This window comes from Vitis riparia, chromosome 11 (genome assembly GCF_004353265.1).
Source record: "Vitis riparia cultivar Riparia Gloire de Montpellier isolate 1030 chromosome 11, EGFV_Vit.rip_1.0, whole genome shotgun sequence".
NCBI lineage: Eukaryota > Viridiplantae > Streptophyta > Magnoliopsida > Vitales > Vitaceae > Vitis > Vitis riparia.
This window is the reverse complement of record NC_048441.1, coordinates 1,282,439-1,308,620: the sequence shown is the minus strand read 5'-3', so window position 1 is coordinate 1,308,620 and position 26,182 is coordinate 1,282,439. Positions and strand designations below refer to the sequence as shown.

General features: G+C 36.7%; 3 protein-coding genes across 7 annotated transcripts; 2 read left to right on the top strand and 1 right to left on the bottom strand.

Annotated features, from left to right (window-relative positions):
- Positions 1 to 9,580: 9,580 nt before the first annotated feature.
- On the bottom strand, positions 9,581 to 11,838 carry LOC117925510. The gene has a single exon (XM_034844531.1). It carries the CDS (start codon positions 11,673 to 11,675, stop codon positions 9,768 to 9,770), a length of 1,908 nt encoding a protein of 635 aa, XP_034700422.1. The 5' UTR covers positions 11,676 to 11,838; the 3' UTR covers positions 9,581 to 9,767.
- Positions 11,839 to 12,859: 1,021 nt separating this feature from the next.
- LOC117925576 lies at positions 12,860 to 25,021 on the top strand. Of its 4 annotated transcripts, none has more exons than XM_034844627.1 (12): positions 12,860 to 12,936; positions 14,035 to 14,127; positions 14,896 to 15,024; positions 15,367 to 15,667; positions 16,695 to 16,813; positions 22,236 to 22,368; positions 22,469 to 22,545; positions 22,977 to 23,174; positions 23,597 to 23,786; positions 23,923 to 24,104; positions 24,256 to 24,356; positions 24,455 to 25,021. In XM_034844627.1, exons 1-12 carry the CDS (start codon positions 12,910 to 12,912, stop codon positions 24,603 to 24,605), a joined length of 1,701 nt encoding a protein of 566 aa, XP_034700518.1. In that variant the 5' UTR covers positions 12,860 to 12,909; the 3' UTR covers positions 24,606 to 25,021. The 4 variants fall into 4 exon arrangements, with proteins under 4 accessions (XP_034700518.1, XP_034700519.1, XP_034700516.1 ...); XM_034844628.1 differs by lacking the exon at positions 12,860 to 12,936 and adding an exon at positions 13,034 to 13,236 and having other exon boundaries at positions 22,977 to 23,108; XM_034844625.1 differs by lacking the exon at positions 12,860 to 12,936 and adding an exon at positions 13,035 to 13,236.
- On the top strand, positions 17,692 to 19,249 carry LOC117925577. 2 transcript variants are annotated; one of them, XM_034844631.1, is made up of 2 exons: positions 17,692 to 18,636; positions 18,954 to 19,249. In XM_034844631.1, exons 1-2 carry the CDS (start codon positions 18,066 to 18,068, stop codon positions 18,989 to 18,991), a joined length of 609 nt encoding a protein of 202 aa, XP_034700522.1. In that variant the 5' UTR covers positions 17,692 to 18,065; the 3' UTR covers positions 18,992 to 19,249. The 2 variants fall into 2 exon arrangements, with proteins under 2 accessions (XP_034700522.1, XP_034700521.1); XM_034844630.1 differs by having other exon boundaries at positions 17,692 to 18,717.
- Positions 25,022 to 26,182: the final 1,161 nt, after the last annotated feature.

Here is a 26,182-nt window from a genome sequence, read left to right as displayed (position 1 = left end):
TACAGAATTGCAAATGCTGAATGTCAAGCTCCGGTAGAATGTTTACATGCAAGAACCGTAGAGTATTATTCTCCTCCCGACCAAATCTGTCATTCTGGAAGAAGTTTAAACACACAAAATGTGTGGGAGAGAAGCAGTGGTTTATAATTACTTGGTAAGATTGAAAAACAGAGAGGCAAGAAGAAGCAATGAGCCCTCATCCAATGCTTGAACTGCAGCTGGGAGACACCTTGATTACACAGACCTAGGTTTTGCATGAATATAGCTAAATAATTTTCAAGCAACAATTATAATCATAACCGTTGGGAACTGTTCAACAAATTGTTCATCAAGAGGTCAATTTAGATGGCAAACAGTTTGCCAGCCAGAAAATTAATGGTGCCAATATGAAACTTTATACAGATTTCCATTCTCTACCTCAAGTCTGACCCCACATCAATCCCCCCCATCCTCTTCCTTTCCCTCTTTTTTACCCTGATAGGCACAGGCTAGCATCCTGCTTCCAATTAGAAGAAATCCATATACTCACCCAATCACTTTGAGAAATTCCAGGAAGAGAAATGACTTCAGAATAAGCAAAAGTTAAGAGGGTACATTTCAGAAATTCGGTAAAGAAAGATCCACACCTAACTACAAGAATTCCTCAGTCATTCTTAGGAACATTGATGGTACAATCAAGCGATAACTAAAGCATACACAGCAGTAGTCCAATGCTGCATCTAAATCGTGCTGTTTGAAAAAAGTCATTATTCTCACATGGTTATCATATACCAATATGACAAACTTTTTAAGGTTATATTTTGTTTCCGGAAAATACGAAGGAAAGAAAAAAAATAATTTTCTCATGTTTGGTTGTCCTATGAAAAATACCATAAAAAATCAAATATAATTAAAACTGGTTAAAAACTTATGTATTTTCGAATGATTTAATCTTAACATCAAAGAGTTAAAATAAGTAAAATAAATTTAAAGTAATATATAAAAATAATTTATTGACTTTAAATCTATTTTTTATTTTCCTTTACTTTTTCTTTCCTTTTACTTTTCCTCACTATTTTCTTGCCCTTGCATTTTCCTTGAATTTTCAGGGAACCAAACATAGACTAAGGCTCTCAATCTGATGTCCACCATTTTTCAGCCTCTTAACAGGCTAACCTAATTGAAGTCCACCCTTTTTTCAGATTACAAGCTGAATGACCTTTAATCTAGAAGTGGGATAAAGAAACTATATCACCTATAGTTTGCTGAACCTCAAAGACAATTAGCCACACATATTGTACCATGTTTGAGTGTCAATTGTCCATTTCCAGTAAATGCAAGGTGTAAGGAATAATCACATGGATTCAAATAAGTGACATCTTAATACCAAAGATAATTCACAACCAGAGTGCTTTGATTGACATGAGAATCAAAGCCAGTAACAACAAGGGCAATCTATTGAAAAATAACAGAAGTGAACATGTAAAATAATCTATTATCTCAATACACTCAGCTTTAATAGAACCAATAGTAGCAAAAATCGCCAAAAAATTCAATTTGCAGCAATCCAGAAATCTATAAAATTACCAACCACATTAACCCACCTAATTCATGTTCCGAAACTTCAATACCAATGACCTAGTCACCATTTAGACAATGAGCACCCACACTGTTGTGTATTTGTCAAAAAGTGCAAAAGCATATAGTTACAGTTTAAATATGCATTGCCCCTGCTTGTGTGTCAATCATAACAGATTATTAGTTAGAATAAACTTAGAAGTTAAATGCAAGAAAACTAACAAGTTCGAATTTTAACATCTCAAAATGAAATGTGTATACCTGTCTCCTCATTCAACATAATTTTTAAGTAATGATATCTCTAAGCACTCAAATACCCATACCATCCACCAACTACCAGAAACTTAAGCTCTCATCCCTATTGCAAGCTACAGTTTTAATTACTCTTTTTCACTAGTGCCACAGCTTTCTTCATGAGAGCTAAATAATTGGCATCACGGTTGCATGTTTGATTCACAAAAATCCAAACAATAGATGTCAGGCAGAAGGCTAAAAAGCTCAAAAGCCACTCCACCCACACTTTTGTCAAATTTTGTCACACATTTATCATCTAATTTCACATCTTTCTGTGGTAGAGAAATCAAAATCCAAATTCACCATAGTGGGGAACAAATTTCTTAACTGAGCTGGGACCAAGTCTTCAACCACCAAAGAAACTCATAGTTGGTGTGGCAAGAAAATGGGTTTCAGGCACACAAAGGGATCTTAATAGTTTAGATAGCTGCAAATCATGTGAGACCACTTCTAGATATGCATAAATCAACACCATGGACCAAAATCCAAAGTTAGCCCCAGTTCCTAATCCAATAGCAGAGAGAAGATTCTTAGACGGCACTCTTAAAAGGACAATCACATGTAACCATTTGAACCACAAAGTCACCCTTCTAAGCACCCATAAATAAAATAAAAATTAAAATTAAAAATAAATCAATAAATAAAAACCAACAATTTTCACAAAAACACAAAAAAAAAAAAAAAAAGTTGATAAGAGTAATAAAAGGGGTCAAACCCCAAAATGTTGATTCATTCATCAAGAATAGAATAGAATGTGCAGTATCCAGGATTGGAGGAAACCTAGGTCGATTACCAGCTCCCAATCCACATCAATCAGCCATGATCTAAGTGCAGGCTGAGAACTAGTTGTATTGCTGGATCTTTTTTTTTTTTTTTTTGATGAATAAATATTGCTGGATCTATCAGTTTGGTTGAGTCTAATCCAGCTTATAGCTCAATTATCACACAGTTGGCAAAGTTATGGATGAATTATCTTACATATCAACATCTTAAAGGAGTTGTCTCATACGGGGGAAGATACCTCAAGACATCAAGAACGGATGAATAACACCAATCCATCAGTGATACATGATGCTACCTTGTATCTATATTGGTAAATATGGTCAACATTTATTTTTATAGAACACTGGTAAGATTAGATCATTAGTCAGAGTGATTTCCTTCTATTATCCAATGTTTTAAAAGGTTAGAGGTGGCCTTGAGATCTTCTGTCCAAATGAGGTGAAGTGTAAGCCTCAAGTTGGAGTGTAAGTCTAGGGCTGGAACAATGGATAAGCCTCAACTTAAACAATAAAATAAGATAAAAGTTGAGATAAAGAAAATTACTAACAAAATCACATAAAAATCAAGGGAGGAGAAATTAGGAATTAGAAAGGTGGATTCTAAAATTGTGTTTTTCTTGGTAAATGGCTTTCGAGATTTGCAATGAGCAGAATAGCATATGAAAGAGGGTAATTCAAGGCAAGTTTGGAGAAACAGATGAGGGATGGTATATATGAGAGGTGAGGATGGCTTTGGGGGTGGGATTGTGGAAAGACATCAGAATATGGTGGGATGATTTCAGTCTTAGAACCTCCATCCTATTAAAAAATGGTTTGGGGACCAAGTTCTACTTGGACAGGTAAATAAGGGAGTGCTCTTTGAAACAGGCTTTTCCAAAACTCTTTAAAATGTAGAAGGGAAGGATAACCTTTGGCTAAAGAAGAGGAAGGGGGGAGGTTCCAGATGACTCTTAACCTTTTTTCCATGAGAGAATTTTTATTGGGTAAAGGAAAGGAGGGGGGGAAGGTTCTAGACAAACCTGTGGCAGTTTGGGATGGGGTGGAAGAGAGGTTTCAGAAGAGCTTAGCCATGTGGAAAATGCAATTTATTTCTAAAGGAGGAAGAATCACTCTCATTCGAAGTAGTTTGTCTAGCATACACATTTACTTCATGCCTTTGATGCGTATGCCAAAAGAGGTTAGATTGAGATCAGAGCAAATACAAAGGGACTTTCCTTGGGGTGGGGGAGCTTTGAAGAGGAAGTCTCATCTTGTGAAGTGGGCGATTGTCTGTTCAGATAAAAGGAAGGGTGACTTGAGTGTTAAAAGTCCATCTACACTTAATAGGGCCCTTTTGTATAAATGGGGTCGGTGCTTTGTAGTAGAAAGACAGACTCTTTGGAAGCAAATTATTAGTAGGAAGTTTGCAGAGGAAGAAGGGGGTGGTGTACCCGAGAAATGAGGAAGGAGTATTGTGTGGGGTTATGGAAGGAAATCAAGAAGGAAGAGTCTTTATTGAACTAACAAACTGTGTTTTTCGTGGGGGGATGGTAGAAGAGTGAGATTTTTTTATTTTTTTTTTTTTATAAGTAAAGAAAAGTCGTATAAAAAGTAAAGAGGAGACACCAAAGGCAGTGCCCTCAAAGTATGCAGGAAGTATACAAAAAAAAAAGCCTAAAGGCTCAAACCAAAAGGGGGAGAGAGAGAAGCAAAAAACATCACCTGCCCTTACTTGGAGCCTTAACAATGAAACTTACAAGAGAAATAGGGCTTATATCTATAGATGCCCTATACCAAGACCACAGGTTACATACAAAAGACTTTTTCAATCTTTGATAAAAGAGTGAGATTTTGAAAGGACAAGTGGTGTGGGAACGATATGCAATTCTTTCCCCTCTTTGTATGTCTTAGTGGCTTCAAAAGAGGTGTGGGTAGCAGAGCTTTGGGACTCTATGAGTGAGGAGGGGGGGTTGGAATCCTCGATTCTCTAGGCCTTTCAATGTTTGGGAGGTGAGGTGGTGGAGAGGTTCCTTTTGACATTACAAGGAAAGAGGATAGTTATCAATATGGAGGATAGGGTGCTATGGAAAGAGACTAAAGATGGGAAATTTCTAAGTCCCTTTATAGTGCTCTTGAGCCTAGAAGTGCAGTATCGTTTCCGAAGAGCATCATTTGGACCCCTTGTGTTCCTACTAAGGTGGGTTTTTTTTGCTTGGGAAGCTTCGTGGGGTAAGGTTTTAACCTTGTATTAACTAAAAAAGAGGGGGTCGTCCATAGCCAACAGATGTTTCCTTTGTGTTGAAGAAGAGTCTATTGATCATATTGTAATCCAATGCACCAATGCTAGGGTTTTGTGGAAATTATTATTTGCTCTTTTCGATGTGATGTGGGTCCTCCCTTTTTCGGTTAGAGAGACCCTCCTTGATTGGCATGATTCCTTTGTGGGCAAGAAGCATAGAAAGGTTTGGATGACAGCTTCCTTATGCCTCTTTTGGTTGATTTGGAAGGAAAGTAACAGGATTGTTTTTTAAAATGAGTAGTTGTTGATTCAAATGATGAAAAATTCTTTTATTTTTATTTTTTGGTCTTAGGACTAAGTTCTTTATTGATGAAGGACCTTTACCTTTGATCAACTTTTTTTATTGGTTCTAGATGAAGGCTAGTGAGATTTTTTGTATCCCCTCTTTCTTTTTTGTTCTTGCCTTTAGGTACCTCTTGTATACTCCCTGTATGCTTTGGGTTTGCCTTTGGATGCCCTTTTCTCCTTTTTATATATAAATTTTTTTCCATGCATTTACCTATTAAAAAAAATGAACTCAGAACCCTTCCTATGAGAGATTTGGGGCACTTGTGCTCCTTGAGTGTGCTCCTTTGCTTGGGAAGCGGTATATGGTAAGATTTTAACCCTACACAACTTGGTGAGGAGGAAGTCATTTGATGAAAAGCCTTTTTTTTTTAATAGATAAATTTTTATCTCCATTGGGACTTGAACCTAGAACCTCCCACAAACCCTCCTCATCCCTTTACCACTTGAGCCAAGCCTCAAGGGCATCATTGATGAAAAGATATATTCTTTGCAAGTCTAAACAATGAATTAGTAAACCACATTCTCATTCACAACAATAAAACCCTACTATCAGTAATGGAGAGAATATATTAAAAGTACCAAAAAAGCACACAAGCATACACACGAAGTATGCAAAGAGTGCCAATAAGAAAAGGAAAGAGACAACAAAAAATAACATCTCTCTCCTTACATTAAGCACATCCAATCTATGTACAACTTGACCCAACCCAATAAACAGACCAAAGAGTTTTTGATAGCTTGATTACAATCCTCCACATCCTCAAAAGCCTTCCTATTTCTCTCCTTCCACAAAATTTAAAACAAACATGAGGGGGCAGCAGTCCAAGCATTCTTCCACCTTACTATTGAGAGAATATTTATTGGCTAGATTTAGAATTCAATGGGTTTTTCTAGAGTTATTTAAGGAGCTTCTTATGGGATGGAAAGGGAAAAGCAACAAAGGGAAGTTTGGCATATAACTCCCTCCATTTGTTTTGGTACATTTGAAAAGAGTACAGTAGCCAAATCATCAAGGACTTAGAGCTTTTGGATCAAAATTTTAAGGAGGTTTTTCATGGAGTGGTTAAGGGCTTCATTGGGGACACCAAACTACTCATGACTAGACTTCGTTGATAGTTTAAGATGGGATTAGTTGGCTTTTTGTTGTTGTTTTCTGTATTGCTGTTTGGGTTGTAGCATTTATTATTCATTCATCTAATGCCTTAAAAAGGTGCTTTATCATCTAAAGGCAAGGGTGAACTTTCTCACTATATGATGATCATTAAGCACGAAGGACTAACAAAGATGAAGGAAGAGAAGTAGAAGCTAGCTTTCATTGAAGTAGAGGCCAACATTTTGAAAGGCTATTGAGGTTTACATACTGAGGCTTGTATCAAAGTTGAGGAGTCGTGAATTAGCCTTGAGATTATATAGCATCAATATAGGGTATTTAAAGCTTAAGCCTCAAATGTTTGACTGGTTTTAAAGGGCTTTAAGCTTATGTGGGTTTTTGCTATATATTTATAAAAGGCTTAAGCCTCATTATTCATGGACTTTAATGGGTTTGGACTTTGGGAATTTATAAGTGTTGGGTCTTGGCTCCAAGATTTGAATTAAATCTTTTACAAATTAAGGGCTTACCCAACTTCCATTTAACCTTGTAATGGCTAGGCTCATATATAATTATTATCTTATTATTAATAATAAAGAAAACAAAATTGCAATTGTGATGGGGAACAATGTTGAAAATATCCTTTGAAGACTTACACGAGAAGGGGAAAGATTAGTTCCGATATTAAAGTGTCAATTTGGAACACAAATAATTTAAGTTTCTCTATGGCAACAATAATTATTAAAGTTTCTCTTAGAAAATAGTTAGCTAAGAGCATGAGTATTTTGTTAAGTTTCTATTTTAGTTAACGGGTTAATTTTTGTCAAGTTCCCATTTAATTTAGTCTTCTTGTTATGTTAGGAAAAGTTTTTATTTTGTCAAGTTCCTATTTAATTTAGTCTACTTGTTATGTTAGGAAAAGTTTTTTCTTTTAGTCTCTAAATAATATTCCCATTTTTATGTTTGTCCTTATTCTTGTAAGGAAAGAAAGGAAATTATGAAAGTTGACCTATCAGGTAAGAGGGCATAAGAGTCAATATAAATAAATTTTTATCATAATTTTCAATATTTATTCTGCTTCCTTTGAGCGTTTGATTGCCCTGTTCTTAAGTGTAATGGCTTAAGAAACCTTCTTACTAAGGAACCTTGTTGTGATTGTTATGTATTTCTTTTCTTCTTCTTAGTCATCTTTTGACTCTTTCATCTTATTCTATAACTCAAGAAACTTCAATGGGGTTGAAAATCTAAAAATCTTGCATCAAGTTGACCGATGAAAAAGAAGAATGGGTGGACACCAAATATTTATGGGGAGGATGATAGACAAATTAAATACAACAATGATCACTGAGATGATCCTACTAGTGATTGTAATGACGATGTTGAAGAACTATTTGATAGAGTCATCAGTTAGAATTCTGGAGAGAGAAAAATGAGCTAGAAACTATTGAAAATGATAAACAATAATTTTTCCTTGCCTTATTTGGGCAGGACACCTCAAAACTGCCATTAACCATTTAAAACATAAACAATAGTCTTTCTCATTTATTTATCAATAGCAAGTTAATAATCATATATGAGTTAAGTCACTACAACAGTCAAAAACTCTGTTGTTTCTTCTTCTTAATCTTTCGGTTTTTCTTAGAAGGTCTTAATCTTTCTTTTCTTTGAAGGTGTTAATGGAAGCTAGCTAAGCCCTTATTGAGATTTAAAACCCATTGAATGTTGAGATTTAAGGCTGTTATAAAATATATTCCAAAAAGGCCAAAAGGCTAACACCCATTAAAATCCCTTGAATATTTGAAGCTTAACCTCAATAAGCTTGAGGTTGTAAGACTCCACAAGGTGATGCCTAAGCCTCGGTTACATTGTACTGAGGCTATAACCTCAAGGCTAATTTGTTGCACCTCACCTTGAGGCAAGCGTCAAGATGAATAGCCTTTTAAAACACAACTATTATCATTCTCTCATCTTGAATTATAAGCTAAATGATTGAATAATTCTTGTGTGAAACTTTTAATAGTGATAGAATATAGCATTTAGCTTTGCATATTAGTACGTTATAATTCCATGATGATTTGTATGCTATAATTGCATGATGATCTGTATGCATCATTCTACAATGATATATGTGTATCTATGGGTATATATAAGTTCAAAACCTACACAACAAATTACAAGATCATATAGGACTAATATCTATCAAAAAAAAAGATCATATAGGACTAACAACTAATTTTGTTCATTTTTACATATAAATATCTAACAAAGTATACATTTTACACACTTCACATCACATTGTTTCTAATTTATGTTTTCCCCTATCATTGACTTTTTTTATCACTAGTTTTGTGCATCACAAATTAATGACATTTTAATTAACCTATATCAATTTCCCACCTATTTTAGCCTATCCAAAAAAAAAATTCTACTTAAGTGATTGTGTTGTATGATGGCAGCTTGCAGTTCAGTTGTAGAAAAGCCATTTATCGGTTCTTTCCTTTTTTTGTTTGATTTTATGTAAAATAACCACAAAATCATAGTGACAGAAGCCTCACAAAACTGGGATTAGAATATCCACACAAATAGCTTCATTCATTTTTCAACTTATTTGGTTCAGCCTTCACTGACATTGAAAGCAGTTTCCTTAACAATCTATCTCTATGGGTTAAGGTGAATATAGGTGGAGGTACTATGCCTTTTGTTGATTTTATAGATTGGATTGGTTCTTGTTGAGGGAGAGAGTATTTTTTGTTTTGCAGTATTTTTTGTTTCCCCTCTTTTTTGTTTTGCCTTTTGGTGCTCATTGTGTACGTCCTGTCTCCTGTGTACTCTTGTGCACTGGTTGCACTAAAAAAAGAAGAAGAAAGATTCTCAACTTTGGTAGTTTTTTTAATAATAAGTCCTCCAAATACTCTATTCTTAATTTATCAATATGAGAACAAGAATCCTGAGCTTTAAGATGTTCATTAAAGAGTATGACCTTCACTGAACTTACCAACTAGAGTGCACTTGCAGAGCTTTTCACTGACTGACCTTAAGAAAACTGAGGTGCAAAGTTGCTGCAAGCACAGGACTTCCACTAATGAAAAACCAATATCCCAGAACATACCATTCTACAACACTTTTGCTTTCTTGTCAAATAATTGGCAGACAGCTAATTTGGTAATCCTTACCACAACAAATAAGCTGTGTGAAATTTTACAGTTTCAAATGAATTTAAGACTATGAAACGACAATGGAAATGGAAAGGAAAAGAGAGAAACAAACGTATAAAGATTGTCTACTTTCTACTTAAAAAAGAAAGAATACTGGCCTATGACATAGACACAAGGCTTTCATTTAAGAACAATGAATCTAAGTTACAAGCTCCATTTTAAAGAATGCTACAAACACACCAAAACCACAAGCTGCATGGACAAATATGGAAGATAAAATGAACAGTACACAGTATGTAAGTAAACAACCATCTCATCCATGGTCAATTGCACATATAAACACCGCTCTCATACCTGTGATTAACCTCATAAAAGTCTGTCTTACCCTCAGAAGCAGGCCGTAATGAGACACCAGACAATGACCTCATTCCCTGTGCAGAAAATTTCACATAACCAACAACTTCAATTTCTTCTCCACCATCTTCCTCATTAGAATCCACAGGCATCCTTACCCTCAGTCGACCAGGAGCACCCTTTTGAGGAATCTCTGGTACATGCCATCTCAATTCTCTCTCAGACCTGTTCAAGACTGCTTTTGGCGAAACCTTCAACAATGATGGGTCAACCGGCAATTTTAAAACAAAAGTTACATCAGTCAAGGGTGCTGGCAAATCCGGATTTGAAACATACTGTATCATGACTGAAAGTAAAGTCCCACTGTGACGTTTTATGAGACGAACCCTCAAAGGCAATGGAGTTAAACGGGGTAGCAAGCTATACTTCAAAATAGGTATAGGCTCCTCCGAAGGTGCAGTCCTCACATGAAACATCCCATTGCCGAGACTGCTAACCCGAGAACTTTGCATAACAAATCTCTTAACCCCACTAGTACCATCAATCCTAAAAGAAAACTCAGTTTCTTTATCAGAAGTTTTGGGAGGCAAGGTTTTCAAATACACCACACCCATTAATCCCACTCTAGCCAGCAAAGATTCCCTAAACTCCACGCTGATCACTTCACCAATATACATCTCAGGACCCTTCATTTCACTCTTCTTCACCAAAAGATCCTCAAGAGGAGTGGCAGCTCCACTAGCAGCAGGGGCTGTGGTGGCAGCAGTTGTCGCATCACTCCCTGTCTGTAACAGTTCAAGCCCACCAAGCCCTTGGGACTTGGGAACTTTCTTCGGTCCAACAAACTCTGAAGCATCCAAACCACCACCAAAAGCATCATTAAAACCTTCAAAAGTCTCCCCCAAAGAGGCCTCCTCGTTACCAAACTCTATGCCACCATAATTACCCTCAAAACCTTCCACGCCGATATGAGTGGAGTCTGTGGCCGCTGCCGGCGGCAATGTAGTAACCTCCAGCCCCGCCAAAGCCACCGTGAGATCAGACACTGCCGCCTGATCCTTATTTTTCTTGAAATCCCCAACCAGTGATTCAGGCTTGGTTAGGGCATCGCTCGCCGCAAAAGGATCTTTCTCCACCTCCTCCTCCGCCTTCTTCTCCGGCTGATCCTGCTGCTCCGCAACGCTCTGCACCGGGGCAATACTCGCCACCACCTCATCGCCAGCGGCCAATACATCCGCCGGCAATTCGAATCTAGTATTCGAAAACGCGTCCACACTCGCCAAATGCTCAACCGAGTTTATCTCCACATTGCTCCAATTTTCAGCACCGCGAATCTTGCTCTCGGTGTCAATCGCCGAATGCACCATCTTCGCTATCGAATCACTGTGCATCGACGCCAGCATCGCCGCGAGCCTGATACTGCTAACGCCTCTCAAAACAATATCCAACGCCATGTAGATCTCGGCGTACTTCCGATTCAGCTTATCCGGCGTCACATCGACGCCGCGGCACGCTGCGACGACCACGCTGACGGCCTGGTTGACGATCCCGATGCACTCGAACACGTTGTTGACGCCGAGGTCGTAGTCCACGGTGGTGATCCCGAGCACGTAGATGCCGTTGACGAGACGGTACACAACGCGATAGCGGCTCTCAACGCCCACGATTAATTGGCCGCTGGAGGCTGCGAGGGGATCGTCGCCAAGGGAGGAATCGCCATCCTCGGCGGATTGGTGTTTTCCAGCCGCGAAGGCTTGTCGAGTTTGACGGAATGCAGAGAGGGCGACGAGAGCTCTCGCCGGCGGGAACCATTCCCGGGTCTGGAGCAATATGTCAGGTCCGTTGGTGGGTTGGAGAGAAAGCGCTAGACATGACATCGTTTTCCCTCCCGATGAATCGGAACTCTTCAGATCTGGATCTGGATCTAAGGTTTGTTTCTGAGATAATATTTGAAGTGAACGATAAAAGCGTTGCAGAGATGAGAAGTCGTTCGAAGAGAGACGAGGAAGGATGAGGAAAAGAAATTTTGGGCTCGGACTTTAGGAAGGACCCGCCCAAACTTTACCACTTGGGTTCGTGGGCCAGAAACATTGGCGAGTGCTTGTATGATTAGTTCCTCCTATAGATTTTATGAATTGTGGAAATAAAGTGATTACGATGTAAAAATGTACCTATATGATTAAGAAAATGTTTTTATATATACTTAATAATTGAGTTTAATATTTCAATATTTAATGCTTGAGGTTCTTGTAGCCTTAAACCATTCAGGGTACAATAAATTCATAATTTTTTTTTCTTTTAAAATTATTATTTTTCGAATTCGTTTGAAAGTGATTTTGAAAATATGTGAATTATGCTTTCTCATTTTTATTTACAAAAGTGTTAAACCTTTGGTCCTTTACTTTAATCAATAAGACCACTTTCCCTTATAACCCCTCTGGGGGATATCATAAACATGTCTAGTATAATTTGCTTATATATTTGGATTCAATTATAGTATAAGACGGGAGTTTGCTTAGTGAAAACAAAAAGACAAGCCAACTCTTTGGTTCAAGCCCTAGAGAGGCTTTGGTTTGCTTCATTGACATATGCGGTTTTGATTGAGCAAAATGAAATCCAACCTAATGTGTGAAAAAGAGCAATGAATGAGTAATTTCCAAACAATGACACGACTTGATTGAGAAGGACTTTCGACTAACTTAAAGTGTTAGAACAAGACAATACTGACGGACTTTGAGTTAGTGATTCTAGAAGCTTGACAATTAGAGTATATTTAGAAGTAATTATAAAAAGTATTTTTAATATTTTTTTACACTTAAAATTTTTTATCTTTTAAATATAAAAAAGGGTTGAAATATTTTCCAAACTCTCTCTAAAAATACTAACTACTCTTTGACTAATTTAGTGGTCCTTACCCGTCATTCTCACATGATCCTACAAGCAAAATTTATGCTCGAATCTACCAACAAAGCCCGGCCCAAAAAGTAGTTATTGGGCCTAGGGTTTGGCCTGGCCTTCCATCTCAATCCAAGTAACCAAAGCCCACAAAAATTTACGAACGCTCCCTTCCTCTTCTCTTCTGTCTCTGCCTTGCGTTGTTGAAGCCGTGGAATGAAGGACCTCATGGACAATGACAAGGTCAGCCCTAGGCTCTCAACTTCTTTTCATTCTTTTTCTCTTTTCCTTTATTCATTTTTATTTTTTTCTAATTTTCTCAGCAACCAAACAGAGCTTTGGTTGTCGATGTAACTGTTTATTATTTCAGTTTCTGTCCTTTTTACCTGTTGTTGTCAATTTAGTCTGTTTGTTTTTGGATTCTTATGTTCTGTTTGGTTGCTGCGAAACCGATGGAAAAGAAGAGAAAATTTTGGAACTCCTTTTTCCGTTGCTTTGGTTTTCCAAGGAATGAAAGAATGGACTGGACTGAGCTTCATATATGTAACTAACTTAGTTCAGTTGCATTGCAGTTTTTTTTTTTTTTTTTAGGTTATAAAAAGCAGAAAAAGGTTCCATGCGTCAATTTTAGTTAATTTTCCTGCTAACCAAACGGGGGTGTGCATTGCGACTGGTGTATTAGTTTAAGAATTTGATACAAATATATTATTATTAAAGTTGCCCCGTTTTGTGTTTCTTGCTATGAGTCTTGTGGCTCGTTTTGTTGAGCTAAGCACTGAAACATCTTGACTTGGATGATTTATTATACATTTCTGATGAAAAGGAAAATGAAAGAAAAAAGAAAAAGCACTTTACTTTTTTAGGTCAATCCATTTTGATCTGTTTATATCTCTTGATTTTAGTGATTTCTGCAGTGTTTATTGTTCAGAACTGATAATTGGGAGCTCAGTTCCCATATCCTCTTCCAACTTCCTTTTTCCCTATAAACTCCACTCCCCTTCAACCTTTTGTAAATATCAACTGGTCCATGGTAAAACATGATATTAAATGACACCAATTGGAATTCTTATTTGGATTGATGAAAGAGGTATGAAAGTACTAATGGCTTCTGTTCATGAGATTTGTAAAATACACTGCATATGATACGATATTTGCTAACGGTCATATAAAGAATTCTTTGTGTTTTGACTACAAGGAGAGTGAGGAGACTCCTCTACAGTTTAATTGTAACTCGTTGCTTTTATTTTATTTTGATGTGGTTGGTTATATTTTCCTGCATATTATTTTTCAAATGAACAATAACCTTAATCATAATGACAATTTCCCTTTTGCTTGTTGCAGTTATATTCATCCATTAAGATGACAGAGGCTGATGGGGACTGTTCATTAGTATTTGAACTCCCTGAAAATGATCCTCTCTTTGAGAAAAAGAAGGTAAAAATAGACACAATCTTTTGGTTCTGTTTTTGTTTTCTTCATCCATTTTGTTGGGTTACAAATCTTTTTATTAAAATCCTAACTTTAACCGGTTTATAAGAAATTTGAGAACCATAAAGTACGTAGCTGAGGGAAAGTATAGAATATAGCTGGTCCTGAAAAAACAAAGGGAAGTAGATATTATGGATAACAGTGTCCTGCTTCTATTGTGTTTCTATGTACTATATAGCCCAGAACTTGAAAGGCACACTGTTTAGTAATTAAGAAATGCTGCAATCTTTATTCAAAATGTATCTTCATTAGATACTCTTAGTGATTGGTTAAATAGGTTAAGAGAGAGGATAAAAAGTGTATACTAACCAGTGTGACAACACATCACCCTATTCATCTATATTTTTCTTTTTAAACACTTTGTAATATGTTTTTAGGGTTTAATTCATTTACACCCTCTGAGTTTAGTGCAAATACACTAAGCCACTATTGGTTTCAAACTTTGTCAGTTAACACTTATTCTTTAAAAATAAATGAAATAAGGGTGCTAATTGATGAAATTTGAAATCAATGGTGGTTATGTATATTTACATCAAACCATAGGGAGTTTGAGTAAATTAACCATATATTTTTATAAATGTTGTGGCTTATGTTGCTGATGTTTTGGATTGTTTGGTGCCTGATGAACAGAAAATGATTGCTTCGATTGATCTAAGACTTGTTAATGTGTTAACATTGTTTTGAACATGCTTCTAATGTTGCCTTCTTTGCCAGAAAGTACTACAAGCTAAGGGTTTTGATACCAAGGAACGTGTATACTTCAATAGCATCTCATGTTCTGGTTGGACAAATACTACATTGGAAAAAATGCTTAAGAGAGCGAGAATCATTCATTTGGATGAGGTAACTGCATTTCTGCTTTCTAAACTGTATAGTCTTGATCCTAGAGTATGTTCTAAGTAGGTCATTTTTTTTTTTTTGATAAGTAATGTTCTAAGTAGGTCATTAAGGCTTATTGAATATTGAAGGAAGATGCTGGTATTTGCCCTACATCCTTTTTGGTCAGCATACGGGCCAAGCTGTTTGGCACATGGTCTACCCAAAGTTTCTAATTTAGCTCTGTGAATCTGGTAGTTTCAATTTCTCTCTGGCCTGTTCTAACACACAGGCATGCAAAATTAGGCTATATCCAGACAGTCCCTACATTATAAAGTCACTAATGATGAAAATGGGGCTGAGTTGCAGGTAGAACTTTACTTTGGTGAAGTTCCTGTATCTCCATCTGTAGAATTTTACAGTCACAGGAATGAGCTGGAGGCTCTCAATTCAATCCTCTCCCTCATTGATATCTCTTGCTCAAGTTGTCAACACACGAGAATGGATGTCTTGCAAGAATTATGCAATGCAACTCTTGATAGGATTCAAGAATTTGGTGACAAGAACAGACTGGAGACTAGAATTGTTGAAGACTTGAGCATTGAAAAAGAGGAGTGTATATTACAGTGGGGTGAAAGAAACAATGTTAGAACAAAGCTGAAGATAGCCTGTAAGTCTTCACCTTTATGATTATTGGTCTACTGTCTTTCTTCTCAAGCATCTTCTAGAAAAATCTTAATCGCTCTTTGAAATATCCAAGATATCAAAAAACAGGATAAAGGAAGCTAGTTTTCGGTAAGGATTAAAATTTCAGATACTATCACCGACTTTCGAACCAATTAATTGAACGTCTGTTGGCTAGTGTCGAATCGAAAATCACAATGGAAAGTCTGCAAGTTGCCCCTTGCAGTAGCACTTCATGACCCATTTTGAAATTAAAAAAATGCATAATTGTAGAAGGCTTGAACTTGGGCATGCAAAGGTGGCGGTCTAAAGGCTTAACCAACAAACCAAGTTTCCAATTGTTTACATTGTTACATGAAATATATAATGTAATTTTCTCCCTTAAAACCATCTTAAAAATAAAAAATTAAAAACAAACTTGAATAAGTAAATAAATTTTAATTATCTTTTTTTTTAATTCCATTAAACTATGTTTTGAACTTCTTAATCGAATTTTTGAACGTTTTCTTTTATAATTAAATAGAGAAACATATACTAATATATAAAATTATAAAAAAAAAATCGAACAAGAAATAGTTATTCGAATATTATCATTTCTTTTATACTATTAAATACATCTGGACCACATGAATCATTATTTTATTATTAAATGTATTCTCAAGTCCCGCATATTATTGTCTTATCATTCATATATTATTTTCTTTGATAAAACAACTTCAATATGTCTTATTGCTTGTTTTATCATTTTTTAAAGTTTTTTTTTCGTTATTTTTATGAGTTTTGATCAATTTCTGTCTCACGTATATTTTTTGTCCGAATTTCCATAAGATTCAACTACAGATATTTCTGTAGTTTCTGATATTTAAATTTTTTATTTTCAGTATTTTGTGTTTCTTGCCTATCAAATATAGACATACAAACATATACATATACATATATATATATATGTGTGTGTGTGTGTGTGTGTGCGTGTGTGTGTGTATTGTGTTTCTCATGCTTAATTCATCACATAGATGTTGAAGGAGCTGGACGAGGTGCTATTGCCACAGAAGACCTTAAAGTTGGAGATGTTGCTTTAGAGATCCCAATGTCCATAGTCATTTCTGAGGAGCTTGTGCATGAATCTGACATGGTATTTCGTTTATTGAAAAGGCTAATATTAGTAGTTGGCTTTAAAGTTTTACCTTTTTTTCAAACTTCAGCCTCTTTAATTTCATTTGAAAAGAATTAATTAAATTGAATGGAGGATTGTGTGGTTTTCAGAAAGTGAGTGAACTTTCCTTCGGACAAAAAGTGCACCACAGTTCTAAAGAACTCATAGAACATAGAAGACAGTCAATACGATCTATTTGCTTACAGGGGAGAAGAGTTTCTCAATTTCTTCATTTAGAGGTGGCTATACTCCCAAGGTCGAGGGAGTTAGTTCTTCTCTTTGTGAAGATGCTTAGAAGTGAATGGGAGCTAAATTTAGTTGTCACAACACTAGGAAGAATAAAAGTTAGTTTTTTGGCAATGGTACCACTTTTCTGAACAGCATCACTTACCCTATATCTCAAGGACAAGGTTTCTGGTGTAGACCAGATTTTGTGATGTGTCTATGACATGGTGACCTTCAAAACCTACAATGTTACAGAAATAGAAGTGGCCTTATATTACTATGTAGCCCTCTATAGGGACTTTGGAGAAAACTCATGCACAAATCTATGATATTGAATTTTTTTTAAGGGCAAAAAATAGATATACTAGTAAGCCCTGGCAGAAAGGTAACCCAAGTACAATAGAAGTATACAGGAGAAATCTATGGTGTTTGTTGAATATAATATATTTATAGTGTACAATCTTTCTTTCCTTTCTTAATATAGGTCACATATATGGTAGTTAGTTCAACCTAGCTTTGTATATATATTTCTCTATTGTAAGAAGTTAACAATATGAATGAGAATTAAGATTTTCTCTTTCTTTAGGGCTCTCTTCGATCCAAACGTGATTCAATCTCAGGTGAAGTGGATATGACGACTAAAAATCCTATTTTTACATCCGTCATCTCTAGATCTCCTACTATCACATCGGAAAAATTGATTGGTAGTGAGAATTATCTCTCCTGGTCAGCGTCCGTGGAACTCTGGTTTATGGGACAAGGTTATGAGGATCATCTTGTTACACCTGAGGATGCTATACCTGATGCTGACAAAGTGCAATGGAAGAGAATCGATGCACAATTATGCAGCGTATTATGGCAATCTGTTGATCTCAAAATTTTACATTATCTTCGTGCCTACAAAACCTGCTTTAAATTTTGGACTCAAGCTAAAGGATTATACACGAATGATATTCAACGATTTTATAAGGTGGTTTCTGATATTGTTCATGTGAGACAGTAGGACATGGATCTGTCTACTTATATTGGCCGGATTGCGTCTCTTAAAGAGGAGTTCTTAACTTTGATGCCCTTCACTAATGGTGCTGAAGCTCAACAAATACAAACTGACAAGTTCTTTATGGTGTTAACCCTCATTGGCCTTCGTCCAGATCTTGAGTCTGTCCGAGATCAGATTCTCGCTAGTCCATCAGTACCATCATTGGATGATGTGTTCGCTCGTCTCTTACGCCTCTCCTCTACTCAGACCTTGTCGACTGATGGTCCTTCAGATTCATCTATGTTAGCCTCTCAGACTAACTCTCGAGGAGGACGTAGTGGCAATCGGGGTCGAGGACAACGTCCTCAGTGCACCTATTGTAATAAGCTTGGTCACACTCGAGATCGTTGCTATCAGTTACATGGACGGCCTCCTTGCACTGCCCACATTGCTCAGTCATCTGATCCTCTGCTATCTCGACCTGACTCCGCTGCGAGCTCCACATCTCAGAGTATCACCCTTACTGGTATTGATTATGATGCCTATCTCCGATATCAGGCAGCCACATCAGCTTCTGTTGCTTCTATTGCCCAGACCGGTAATGTCTCTGTCTGCTTTACTCAGTCTCCTTTTCTTGGCCCGTGGACTTTAGATTCTGGAGCATCTGATCATATCTCTGGTAATAAACACCTTTTCTCCTCTATTACTACTACCTCTGCCTTACCTACTGTTACTTTAGCTAATGGTTCCCAAACTATGGCTAAAGGTATTGGTTTGGCTCATCCTCTCCCTTCCCTATCTCTCCATTATGTCCTTTATGCCCCTGAGTGTCCTTTTAATCTTATTTCCATCAGCAAAATAACTCGCACTCTTAATTGTTTTATCACTTTTTCTGATAAATCTGTGATCTTGCAGGACCGGAGTACAGGGAAGACGATTGGCATAGGGCGTGAGTCTCAAGGCCTCTATCACCTCACATCACCTTCATCTCCTACAGCTTGCATTTCCACCAATGCTCTTCTTCTCATTCACAGTCGTCTGGGTCATCCTAGTCTCTCCAAATTCCAGAAGATGGTCCCTCGTTTTTCCACTTTGTTGTCGCTTGCGTGTGAGTCGTGTCAACTTGGGAAATATGCTCGTGTCTCGTTCCCAAAGCGTTTGAATAATCGGGCAAAGTCTCCTTTTGAACTTGTCCACACTGATGTTTGGGGTCCGTGTCGGACTGCGTCTACTTTAGGATTTCAGTATTTTGTCACTTTCATTGATGACTATTCAAGATGTACTTGGTTATTTTTAATGAAAAATTGAGCTGAGTTATTCTCTATTTTCCAAAAATTTTATGTTGAAATCCAAACACAATTCAATGTTTCTATTCGAGTGTTACGCAGTGACAATGCTCGGGAATTTTTTTCTACACTCTTTACTTCTTTTATGTCCTAACATGAGATCCTCCATCAGTCATCTTGTGCTCATACTCCTCAACAAAATGGGGTTGTTGAACGTAAAAATCGACATCTTGTTGAGACAGCTCGTACCCTCCTTCTCCATAGTCATGTTCCTTTTCGTTTTTGGGGGAATGCTGTTCTTACAGCCTGTTACTTGATTAATTGTATGCCCTCATCTATATTACATGATCAAATCCCTCATTCCTTCATTTTTCCTACCCAACCTCTTTATTTCCTTCCTCCTCGTATCTTTGGTTGTACTTGTTTTGTTCATACTCTCACACCTGGATAGGACAAGCTCTTCGCCAAGGCTACGAAATGCATCTTCTTGGGATACTCTCGACTTCAGAAGGGCTATCGTTGTTATTCCCCTAACACTCATCGTTATTTTCTCTCCGCTGATGTCACCTTCTTTGAGGACTCTCCATTCTTCTCATCCTCTGAATCTCTTCCCATTTCTGAAGTATTGCCACTTCCCTATATATCCCCCCCTTCAGATGCGCTCTCTCGTCCTCTTCGGGTTTATCATCGTCGACATCGTGCTGTTGCTCCTCCTCTCTCTTCAGCTGAGGTACCTGATGACTCACTTCCTGTCCCACCGATTTCTCCTACCTCGACCTTGTCATCTACTGACCATTTGCCTATTGCTCTTCGGAAAGATAATCGATCTACTCGTAATCCTCATCCTATTTATAATTTTTTGAGCTACCATCAATTATCTTCATCTTATTATGCATTTGTCTCTACTTTATCCTCTGTTTCTCTTTCTAAGAGCACTAGTGAGACACTTTCTCATCCTGGGTGGCGACAGACAATGGTTGATGAAATGGCTGCTCTGCACTCCAATGGCACATGGGATCTTGTTTCTTTACCTCCTGGTAAATCTACAGTTGGATGTTGTTGGGTCTACACTATTAAAGTTGGTCCTGATGGTCAGGTTGATCGCCTTAAGGCCCGCTTGGTTGCTAAAGGTTATACTCATATTTATGGTTGTGACTATGGTGACACCTTCTCTCCTGTTGCCAAGATTGCTTCTGTTCGCTTATTTCTCTCCATGGCAGCTATGTGTCATTGACCTCTTTATCAGTTGGATATTAAGAATGCTTTCCTTCATGGTGAACTTCTTGAGGAAGTGTATATGGAGCAACCACCTAGTTTTGTTGCTCAGGGGGAGTCTGGTTTAGTGTGCAAGTTATGCCGCTCTCTATATGGCTTAAAACAGTCTCCTTGGGCATGGTTTAGGCGTTTTAGTTCAGTTGTTCAAAAGTTTGGAATGCTTCGGAGTGAAGCAGATCATTCAGTTTTCTATCATCATAACTCTTCGAGCTAGTGCATCTATTTGGTAGTTTATGTGGATGACATTGTCATTACAGGCAGTGATCAGGAGGGTATCCAAAGACTAAAGCAACACCTTTTCAACCACTTTCAAACCAAAGACTTGGGCAAACTCAAGTACTTTTTGGGACTTGAAATAGCTTAATCCAGTTCAGGTGTGGTTATGCCACAAAGGAAGTATGCTTTAGACATCTTGGAAGAAACAAGTATGTTAGAATGTAAACCTGTCGACACTCCTATGGATCTAAATGTCAAACTTGTACTAGGACAGGGGGAGCCTCTAAGAAATCCTGGGAGATATCGACGACTTGTAGGCAAACTGAACTACCTCACCATCACTCGGCCAGACATCTCTTTTCCTGTGAGTGTGGTTAGTCAATTTCTACAATCACCATGTGACAACCATTGGGATGCTGTGATCCGCATTCTTTGATATATTAAAGGAACACCAGACCAAGGTATGTTGTATGAAGACAGGGGTTATACCCAAATTGTTGGTTACACGGATGCAAATTGGGCTGGTTCACCCTCAGATAGGTGTTCCACCTCAGGGTATTGTGTTTTTATTAGAGGTAACTTAATATCCTGGAAATGTAAGAAACAAGATGTAGTGGCCAGATCAAGCGCCGAAGCTGAGTATCGAGTTATGGCTTTAGCAACATGTGAACTCAAATGGTTGAGGCAACTCCTTCAGGAATTGAGATTTGGAAAAGATGAACAGATAAAGCTAGTCTGTGACAATCGGGCCGCATTACATATTGCATCAAATCCAGTCTTTCATGAAAGGACCAAACATATTGAAGTTGACTGTCACTTCATTAGAGAGAAGATCGCATCAGGGTGTGTTGCTACAAGTTTTGTTAATTCAAATGATCAACTAGCAGACATCTTCACTAAATCTCTCAGAGGTCCTAGAATTAAATACATTTGTAACAAGTTTGGTGCATATGACATATATGCTCCAGCTCGAGGGGGAGTGTTGAATATAATGTATTTATAATATATAATCTTTCTTTCCTTTCTTAATATAAGTCACATATATGGTAGTTAGTTCAACCTAACCTTGTATATATATTTCTCTATTGTAAGAAGTTAACAATATGAATGAGAATTAAGGTTTTCTCTCTCTCTCTCTTTCAACAGTGTTGATACTTGAGGTTCCTGACGACCATTCCGTGATATGAAGCTGGTGTTGCGGTATAACCTATATGGTCCACCTCCCTAGTCATGCTATGTCATGTACAGTAGTGGAGTATATGTTAATGCCTGCTTCCCTTCATACGCACTGTACTTGTGTCACTCACATTCTTGAAAGGAGGCACAAACATACCTGCTTCTCAATTAGTATTTTAGTATGAAATATCTTACGAATCAAATTTTGGTTCAGATATGAGCAACCATTTTCTCTTGATTGCAGTTTCCTATATTGGAAAAAATTGATGGCATTTCCTCTGAGACGATGTTACTGTTGTGGAGCATGAAGGAGAAGCACAACTCGAATTCAAAATTTAAGACCTACTTCAATGCATTACCTGAGGCATTCAATACAGGTGGTTATGCATAAAGAGGATCAGCATTCTATATCATTTTTCTACTGACAGTAAGGTTGGTTTTTCCTTGTCCTAATGGTTTTATTATTTCTTGCTACAGGACTGAGCTTTGAATTTGATGCAATCATGGTTTTAGCTGGAACCTTGCTGTTGGAAGAGATAATTGAAGCGAAAAAGGTAATCCATTTTTCAGTTTATTGCTCATACCAATTTAACCTGTTGACATTTTTGTGCTCCATTTCTGAATTCACTTCCTTAAAGTTCGGGGATATAGAATTTGTTTTTGATGAGGTGTCAACCTGTTTGTGATGCATACTTGTAGTTGCTGTACTACAAGTCTATCCCTTCCTATAAGTAGTTCCTCCCTAGCACTGAATGAAACCTAAAAAAATTGAGAAGAAAGAGAATAAAAGGATGAAGTATTTGTTAAAAATTGCACAAGCTTGGAGATGGGTTCGGGATTTTCTTTTTGCATATTATTTTTTGAAATAGTAAGTTATTAGAAGGAGGTTTTCACATGTAACATCAAACATTTATGTAGACATTTCCTGATAAAAAAAATTCATATTACTCTCCTGATAAGGCTGTGATTTTTTTGTTTGCCGCAGCACTTGAATGCCCAATATGAGGAGTTAGTTCCTGCCCTATGCAAAGATCACCCTGATATATTTCCATCAGAGTTCTACACACAGGAGCAGTTCTTATGGGCTTGTGAGCTCTGGTACTCTAATGGCATGCAGGTTATGTTCACTGATGGAAAATTAAGGACATGTTTGATTCCTATTGCAGGCTTTCTTAATCATTCAGTACGCCATCCTTCTCTCCTTTTGAATTTTGTGCCCCTCATGCTGTTAAACTGATAAAGCTTGACCTTAAGATTCTAAAATATGGTGACATTTAACTGAGGTGCTGAGTTTTTAAAGAGGAAACCTAGGGTGCTTGAAGACAGTCCAGCTCTAGCCCCACACATCTACATACATCCTGGACTAGACACCACACTCTGCAGAGCACTTCTCCTTAGTATCCTGTTCTTAAAAAAATAAACACTATCGCTTATATTGACAAAAAGGAAAACAACACAATCACTTGATCAGAATCATCTGTTTGATATGCTTTTGTGAATTGTTGGCGACGTTTTCCTGCTGCCAAATGGTCGATATCTTCTTGTATTTTTAACTGTTTGGTGAAGTATATTTTTGCTCATATTCTCATTTTGTCACCCTTACAGCTATATCCCCACATAATGCACTATGGCAAAGTGGATTCTAAGACAAATTCCCTGAAATTCTGTGTGTCCAAACCATGCAACATGGGGGAGCAATGCTATCTTAGCTACGGGAATTTCTCCAGCAGTCATTTAGTTACCTTCTATGGTTTCATACCACAGGGAGACAACCTCTATGATACGATTCCATTGGGTATTATCTTACTCTTTTACATTCCCTCTGTACACATATTTACATAGGGATTGTAACCGTCCTATCCCAAATCAAGATTTTTATTTTCTGCACTCTTCTTTGGTGCTCCCACTTATTATTCCTTGCTCTAATGCAGAGATCGATAATCCTCAGGGTGATTGTCCTGAGGAGTTTCACCCCATGTCTGATTCAGCTACTCACATGGTGCGGGGTACTTGGCTCTCAAACAATCATGAGATCTTCCATTATGGCTTGCCACCCCCTCTCTTAGATCATCTACGGAGTGCTTGGAGTACTGTGCCACCTTTCAAGACCCCTGTAATCCATTCTTCTATTACTCTTTATGTTTAAGGGCAGCCTGTCTGGTCTCTGCTTCTTCTTCAGTTTGCTTAAGTTTTGGTATTTTAATCCATCAATCTGTTCGAGTATTTTCTTATATAGAATTTTCAAAATTTTGTTTATTTTTCAGACGCTGGCCAACTTGGAAGTTGAAAAGAAAGTTTTAGGAGACATCCTTTCCACCTATGAAACATTGATGGAATGTATTGATGACACAGAAGAAGATAACCGGTAAACAAGTCATTGGAAACAATTAGCACTTGATTTTCTTGCTTGATTTGTACCTGAAACTGCTTAAAATCTCAAGAAGTAATTTTCTTCTTTTGCAGGAGAAACTCCAGTTGGGATGTGAAGCTAGCCATGGAGTATAAGGCTATACAAAGGAGGATCATCTCCTCTATTTTAACATCATGTCACTCTGGTCTCAAGACCATAGAAAATGAAATGTGCAGATGTGCGGCCGTGACCAGCAGTGGGTAGATGGGCTGACTGCAACCCATGGCCATGCTACCTCTGTTTCAAAACCGGGACATCGTCTTCCCAATGCAAGAAGGTCATATACAGATTCAAATGTGTTTCAACTGCATATTGCAGTTTCAGTACACCCTATTGAAGATGACAGTGATCCAACCATGGAGTTTCTTCTTCCCTTATTGCATCTTGAGGCCCCAACTCAACTGATATCAAAACTTTGTTTTCTGAAAGGTCATACACGAGAAGAGGGAGATTATCATTCTGTGTGATATGCATTGATTTTTTTTTTTTTTTTTTTTTTTTTGATGCGTTAAATTTTTGCTTTTGGACTCATTTCTCTCAACCTTGAAGAACAGAAATGATCAGTTGAGGTAGGGGGATTTGGGGCCCAGGATCCCTTCCAAAGCACCTTACTCACTAAATTGTTCTTTTCAAAGTGGCAGAGCAAAATCATGTACAAGTTGAGAAAATCAACAATGCCTATGACACTATACTTGATAAGGAAAATTATTTATTAATTTTAAAAAAATTTCCTCATAGCAAAACTATATTAAAAAAAGTGAGAAAATCCACAATGTTTAATGTTTATTTTTATATATTTAAAATATTGTAGACATTAACTACCAAATAAAAAAGGGAGTTATTTATTTATTTATTTTTCTTAAAATTACATTTAATTACAAATAAATAAATTCAATTTATGTCAATTTGAATCAAAATAAGGAATATTAATCAAGCCCCAAACCCAAACATAATGAATCAATTTAAGTCATACTTTCTTAAACTTGATCTTTGTAATCTAAGTATGCCCTCAATCTTCTCTCAAGCCCACAACAACAAAGAAAATTATCATTTACAATAGAATAAATATAATTCCTAAATAATTCAATTATGGTTAAATAAATTTTATATTATATTTTTAAAAAGGGGAAATTAACTTTTGTTTTAATTTTTGTATTTAAAAAAAAAGAAATTAAACTAAATTTTAATTTCATTTTATATATAAAGGTGACATAAAATAAATTAAACTAGATTTAAAATAAAACCCTTATTTGAATTATGTTTTTTCAAACTTATTATAACTTTCATCATTTTCTTTTTAATATATATAAACAAAGGTTAATTTCATTCACCTTTCCTAGGTTTTGCCTAAATAAGTCTAACCCTTGTTGGTTTGACATCAAATGCCTTCTTTATTCTTTTTATTTTTTTATTTTTTTTCTCTCATCTCCTCTCTGAAAGATGAATGAAATTAACTTTTTTTATTTTTTTTATTTTTTATAATTGTGGATGTCCGGGTTAGCTTACGCGTATCTCAACTAATCCCACAGGGCCCTGAAGTTAATGATTGGGTAAACCTCAAATAGCTCTGAGGGGACTCGAACTATAAACAACTATCAGATAAAAATAATCACCTCATTGTCATTTCTAATTAAAATATTATATTAATACCAAAATTAATAAAACTTAAAATAAGAAAAAGAAAAAGTATTTGATTAAAAAAGTTATTAAAAACTTAATTTTGAAAAACTAACCCTTCATTATTTTTTAGTATCATTTTGATAAAAATGTGTTCATTTTTT

Excerpts from the sequence above, each read along its gene's own strand:
- LOC117925510 (XM_034844531.1), bottom strand. The coding sequence starts at position 11,675 with ATGTCATGTCTAGCGCTTTCTCTCCAACCCACCAACGGACCTGACATA.
- LOC117925576 (XM_034844625.1), top strand. The coding sequence starts at position 13,204 with ATGAAAGAATGGACTGGACTGAGCTTCATATAT. Across the intron at positions 15,668-16,694 it reads AACAAAGCTGAAGATAGCCT|ATGTTGAAGGAGCTGGACGA; the intron begins GTAAGTCTTCAC and ends TTCATCACATAG. Across the intron at positions 23,175-23,596 it reads CAGGCTTTCTTAATCATTCA|CTATATCCCCACATAATGCA; the intron begins GTACGCCATCCT and ends TCACCCTTACAG.
- LOC117925577 (XM_034844630.1), top strand. The coding sequence starts at position 18,066 with ATGGATCTGTCTACTTATATTGGCCGGATTGCGTCTCTTAAAGAGGAG. Across the intron at positions 18,718-18,953 it reads AGCATCTGATCATATCTCTG|GACCGGAGTACAGGGAAGAC; the intron begins GTAATAAACACC and ends GTGATCTTGCAG.